Raw genomic sequence first — 6,308 nt, forward strand, 5'->3', positions numbered from 1 at the left:
AATGGGAATACCATATGGTAATAGTGGACATTTGATAATGCTACAACCTGTTTTTTACGGCTGCAAAATATGTGCAACTTCCATTCTTTCATATTAACTTGCATTTATATTGCACGTGGCATGGCGTGGCGTGGGCGCTTAGGGTGCACCAAGAGATGGAACTTTTGTCCCTTTAGGGGTTCCTAAAAAAAAACTCAACCTAACTGCTAACTGCTAACCATTAGAAATAACATTATTCATATACTTCCAGTGGAATGTGATTTGATTTGTCCATTCTCTTCCATATGCTGACTTATGAAACAATTTAGTACGCTTTGAGCTGTCCAAAAGTGAAAAACTAGTACGACTAATTGGAGACAACTTATACACCTAGTTGGTAGGTTAAAAGAACATTTTGAAACATTGCTCAGGAACACTGTCTGCGTTGATGTTTCGTCAACTACTATCAACAAATTACTTAAGTTCTAAATTTGAAAACTTTGAACTTTTAAAGAGCAAAAAAGTATGATTAACTTGAGACCTCTTGTATAAGCTTTGTATCCATGTTTGATTGTAGTTTCAATTCGACCTTACTTTAATTCCAGCATTTCTTATAATTGCGGAGCTTTGAGAGCTACAAGTATAGCAGTCAACAAGGCTGACCTTAGATCTGGCATGTCATAGATAGAAGAACACTGTATTAATCTTCTTTGTCTTACATCTGTTAACTATCTTGTTACTTGAGGTATATTCAATTACCTCAAGTAAATCTTGGATTGGTATAGGTTGGATCGGTGTATCTACTCTGTATGTATTAAATCGAGTGTCAAACTAGCACACGTTATGAAGTTTATGAAGCTTATAATCTGATACCGTAGAGTATCTCAGTTACTTTCTCTTTTGTGATTCTTTTTTTGTTTTTTCTTCAGCATCTCTTATCCTTCACTGAACTCTGTGTACATTGACTCTCTGTTATTTCCCTGTAGGTCAATGTCAAAGAACGCATCCAATATTGTTGGTACATCCAACACCGCGACTCCTTCATTTCTAGTGGCATTACATATACCAGCAAGTGTCCGTAATGCAAGTGTTTTAGCAGATGACAGCATGCTTTCATCAACCGGGAAGGAACGTCCCCACCCCCAAGCAATGATATTGCATAGGTATATAACGATTGAGGGAAGAAATCACACTCAGAATATGATTATTTGGGAAGAAATTTAGGGAGAAGTTGGATCTTTGAGAAGCTAGTGTATTTCAACCAAAAGTGAATGATATTCATACAAAGTTTCAAAACCATGAGGTAGGTGTATATAAAAGTTGCAAAAATGGATAATATGGCTGCAATTTATTACACTGTAAAAAAAGAAGTAAATTTCTAAATCAACCTAGTACTACAGTTCCTTCAACATGTAATTTTCCTCAAATTTCATCATTGGAGGAATACTCTGTGGATGGTTAAACACATTATTTGGATCAATCAATGTCTTCGCCTTAACCAAACGTTCATAATTCGATGAAAAATACCTTTCGCCCCAATTTCTAGCAATCTCAACTGCATTGCTAGTACTACTTTTATTCCTCCAATCTATCCCTCCAATCTCAAGATCAATATGATTAACATAACCAACCCTTGGTCCTTTCGATACGAACGGCTCCAAATAATCGTAAAACTTCGTTAACCATTCGCTAAATTCTTCGATTTTCGTTTCTTCATCTTGGTTCCAAGCGATTATATATTCGAACATCAATTTAGTGCCTTTCCGATGAGGAAACGGGGTAAAATCAGTGCTAATTTCGCTCATTTTCCCTCCAAAACCATTTAGAGCTATAAACCCACCGGGCTGTTCTGACAACATCTCTAATGCACGTCTAAACACGTTTAGTGGTACTGGTTCTTTAGTAAAATCAACTTTAGTCTTAAAAGCTCTTTCATCAAATTTCAAGAACCTGTTGTTTAACTCAGAGACTGTTTCTAATCCTGATAAGAAAGCCGTGGATGCAACCCAGCTCATTTCTTGAAACTCTTCCTCTACTGACCCCAGTTCAGGGAATTTTTCATCGATTATAGTTTTCGCAGCATCTTCACGTCCCAAGTATAAGCCTAAGAACATTAACCAGGCATCATTTCCGTTTACTCCCCCGAGCACAGATACCGTAAAATCCTCGTCTAATTCATCTGCAACATATTGCCATTTGTGAAGTAAAGATGAAGCGCCTTCAATTCCTACATTTTTTGTCACACGGAAAACGGTCAGCTTCTCCGGGACAGGCAATAGTTTGATTTTCCACGCGTAAACTGCACCCCAGACACCTCCGCCGCCACCACGAATAGCCCAAAAAACATCTTCTCCCATTTTTTCACGGTCAAGAATTGACCCTGTGCTATCTATAAGAATCGCGTCCACGACGTTATCCGCAGCTAACCCGTACTTTCTCGACATCATACCAAAACCACCACCACTTATATGGCCTCCGCTACCAACAGTCGGACACCAACCAGCAGTAAACCCCAGTGTTTCCGTTGACTGCGCAATCGCATAGTAGAGTTCTCCAAGCGTTGCACCGGATTCAACCCAAGCTGTTTCCGACTCGACATCAATGGAAATTCGATTCAAGTTCATCATATCAACAATCACAAAAGGCGTATCAGCAGTGTAAGACAGCCCTTCATAACTATGACCGCCGCTCCGCAGTCGAATAGTCCATGATTCTCTTGTACAACAATGAACGGTCCTCGATAATTCTTCTTTGCTGCCGGGCATTACAATAAACGACGGTTTCGATACCGTAGGCTTCGCGAACAACGGGTTTTGTATAGATGCATGCAGCAGTTTGAAGTAGTCGGAATTTGTATCAGTTGATAGCGTGGTGAAATTGTGAACACCATGGGAGTTTAAACATGACGAGAGGAGATTATCATTAACATCACCACCTCGTACGCATGTTTGTAATAAAACAAAGAATAAGAAGAAACGTAATGTTAAGCTTCTGCACATCATTGTTGGAGAAGCATGTCAGAATTAGAAAGAAATGGTGCTGAAAATATAGTGGTGGTTTTAGTAACGCGCAGGCACGTGCAACTCTGACATTTTTATTAGGTGTAAACGCGATGCACGTTGGAGTAAACGTGTCTGACTGACTTTCTCAAATGGCTGCTGTGCTACATGTCACCGGTCATCTCAAATTTGTTATTTCAACGGCCATCAAAGATGAAGATAATTGAAGTGTCAACATTTGTTCTGCCAAATACATAGCCAGGTAGCAAAACAGTTGATAATCTTTTTCACACTCCTAAGTCCTCCGCGGATCTCTAATTCTATGCCTAGGATGTCATTTGCTGAAGAGCTCATTGTGTAAATGTTTTCATTCAAAAAGAAAATGTTGGAAAAGAAAGGTTTTGCTGACGCAGAGGAGACATGATGTTAAACCTGTAGTTTTGACCGACTGACCGTTGGGGAAGGATATTTTATGGTGGGTCGACGTCAAGGTTCTATCGAAATGAACATCAAACTGGTAAGCAGTCGGCCATGTTCCTGTGTGTAATTTTTAGTATGTTCCTGTGTGTAATTTCTAGTCTATAATTATTATTGAGAGAAAGATAATGTAAACCATAACTCCGTTGTAGTCTAGGTGGTCAGGATACTCGGCTCTCACCCGAGAGACCCGGGTTCAAGTCCCGGCAACGGAATATATATTTTTTTCTGGTTAATTAGTTTCATTTTATTGTGGAGTTTCTAGTAAATGGGCTCATTTCCCATTTTGGTTATGTCAGATCATCTGAGACTGGTGCTTGCAGAATTCTAAAGGTGGACTTCATGGGTCAAGAAAATTCGGTGGAGTTATGATTCTTGTGGTACGTTTGGTTGTCCAAATTTTCTGGATTCACGTTTTTCTTGGGATTTATAATTCCACCAAATCTCCATTTTAAATACGATCTCCCCCTAAAATTTGTTGGGAAAATTAGGAAGGATTTATGAACCAATCTTCTTTAACCTGAAAAGACGTATTTTCTCCCTCTAAACAGTCACCAAACAGTATATGGGACTTATAACAAGGAAACGTTAAGAATTCTGAGAAATTTTGCTAAGCTACCAAACACATAAGGAATTTACATGATTTCCCGTTATTTGTATTCCCGTAAAATTATATATCCCTCGGAATTATAGATTCTATGACCAAACACACATATATAAACCGGAAAACATGAATTACTCATTCTAAAATTGGAGTACTCATTCTATGAGATATTACTTTGTTATCAAACTAGATAATGAAAATGATAAGATTAGAATTTGGTCAGGCAGCTCTTGGAAAGTGAATGATCAAACACTATAAGTAAGGAACGGGAGCCAAGATTCAATCTAGAAAACCAGATAACTTCTCTAGCTAAACTCTGGATCAAGTTTCCAGGGCTTTGCTTGGAGTATTGGACTGAAGAAAACCTGCTGGCAATGGCCATCGCTTTTGGCAAACCTATACAGGTAGATAAAAACACTCTATTCATGGATTTCGATTTCTTTGCTAGTGTTTTGGTAGAAGTAGACTTTCCAAATAAGATACCATATCGTGTTTCGGTTGGAAATGGTGATGATGAAAGTGAAGAAGAAAGTTTTTGTTAGTGTGCCGAGATCCCCAAGGTTACTAAGTTTTGTTCTCATTGCAAAATTGTGGGACACTTGGTTTCCGAATGCAGATCAATCAACAAGTGTAGAAATCGAGGTCTAGCACGGGTCGATGGCCGGGCCTTTCCGATCCCTGTTTATTATGGGGTGAAGCCTATGTGCTCATCCGTTCGTGGATATTTATCGCACAAGTAGTATAGAGGTAACTTCTTACTAGCTCGTTAGTAAGGAGCCAACTCCGTAAAGAGAACAGAGATGTTTTGAAGTCGCCACCTGACTAAGGGAAGTCAGGACCCTTTTAACTAGTTTGAATTCTTTCGGGAAAACATAATCTAGTTATGACTTACATGTTCGTGGTATGTTATCAGAGAGTTTGGGTAAGGAGATTCTAATACGATATGGGAAGTGTTAGGTACCCATGAATTGCCCAATCGTAAAATTGGCCTCTATTAAATGATTAAATGGGGAAATGTTTATAATTTATTTTTACCAAAACTTACATATGAAAATTATGATATCATAATTTACTGGAAATTGAGAGTAGATTTTCATGCATGATCTATTTAGAATAAAGACATAGCTATAAGAAGCTTCGACAATGGATTTTTGGTGATCAGGAGTTATGTCAAGTCTTATTGTTTTAGGTATCTATTGGGCTTTGGCCAATTCCTAATTTATGACCAATTATAAATATGAAAAGATGTCGCTAATACTTTACTTTGACTATAGGCTTACATATTTAGAATTATGTGCAATTCTTGGACTAAAACTATAATTGGTTTATCACCAAATTTAATCCAGTAATTTACAAGGATTTGAAAACAAATCGATGCATGATATGATTTTGGTGAATTTTTTAATCATAGATTCATAATTTAGATCTAAATTAAAACCATGCTCAAATTCGAAATTTATATGAAATTTTGAAATTAAATAATTAACCTGCAGATTGCTCAACAGAAACGGAGATTACTATGTCAATTATTATTTTTGAAATGGGTGTAATGTGAGAGGGAATTCCGCTTTATACCCACACTTTGATTATCCCATTCGGAAAATTAATAATTAATCGCAATTCCTAATGGAACAATAGTAGCCGCGGTGTTATTACAAGATGGAAAATCATCCCGTTCCCGCATAACTATATAACTCACCAAAGGGATAAAATTGTTATACCTGGAATAGGATATTAAACTTGATAAAGTTCTTGCCGTGATTTGTTGTTCCCTTCGGGTATGTTAAAAGTAATTAAAGTACCAACAATTTAATGCTAATCTTTTAAGAACTTGAAGACAATACTAATATTAATTAGACCAATACTTTTTTGGAATTTAGATGGATGAATAATACGAATAAAACATTAATTAATGTTCGAATCAATTAATGTCTCAAACTTAAGATACATATAGAATTGAAGCGAAGGTACGTATAGTTGGTGATCAAAAAGAGGAATTAGATTCCTTTCGTTTTGTCTCCATTCGTACTCATTTATTTGCTTGCTCTTTTTTTGTTACAACTCTGAATGCGAAGAGAATATGTTCTCTAATGATATATGAAGATGCTATGTGTTGTTGGTGTTTTTTTTCGATCATCTTCTTTCCTCCTCTTCCCTTGTATTTATAGCTTTTTAGTTTGGCTCCGGTGGAGGACAAACCAAAATAGAAATAAAGTGGAGATTATTTTGGTGGGATTTTGATATTATTT

The 6,308-nt window shown here is 37.1% G+C and overlaps 1 protein-coding gene and 1 non-coding gene across 2 annotated transcripts; one reads left to right on the plus strand and one right to left on the minus strand.

Moving 5' to 3' along the window:
* Window positions 1-1,234: 1,234 nt before the first annotated feature.
* Window positions 1,235-2,995, minus strand: LOC113303821 (reticuline oxidase-like). The gene has a single exon (XM_026552907.1). It carries the CDS (start codon window positions 2,979-2,981, stop codon window positions 1,374-1,376), a length of 1,608 nt encoding a protein of 535 aa, XP_026408692.1. The 5' UTR covers window positions 2,982-2,995; the 3' UTR covers window positions 1,235-1,373.
* A 602-nt stretch (window positions 2,996-3,597) lies between these two features.
* Window positions 3,598-3,670, plus strand: TRNAE-CUC. The gene has a single exon. It is a non-coding gene; the product is annotated as a tRNA-Glu (tRNA).
* Window positions 3,671-6,308: the final 2,638 nt, after the last annotated feature.

The sequence above is a fragment of the Papaver somniferum genome, chromosome 8 (genome assembly GCF_003573695.1).
Source record: "Papaver somniferum cultivar HN1 chromosome 8, ASM357369v1, whole genome shotgun sequence".
NCBI classification, from domain to species: domain Eukaryota; kingdom Viridiplantae; phylum Streptophyta; class Magnoliopsida; order Ranunculales; family Papaveraceae; genus Papaver; species Papaver somniferum.

Coding starts and splice junctions, on each gene's coding strand:
- LOC113303821 (XM_026552907.1), bottom strand. CDS start 2,981: ATGATGTGCAGAAGCTTAACATTACGTTTCTTCTTATTCTTTGTTTTA.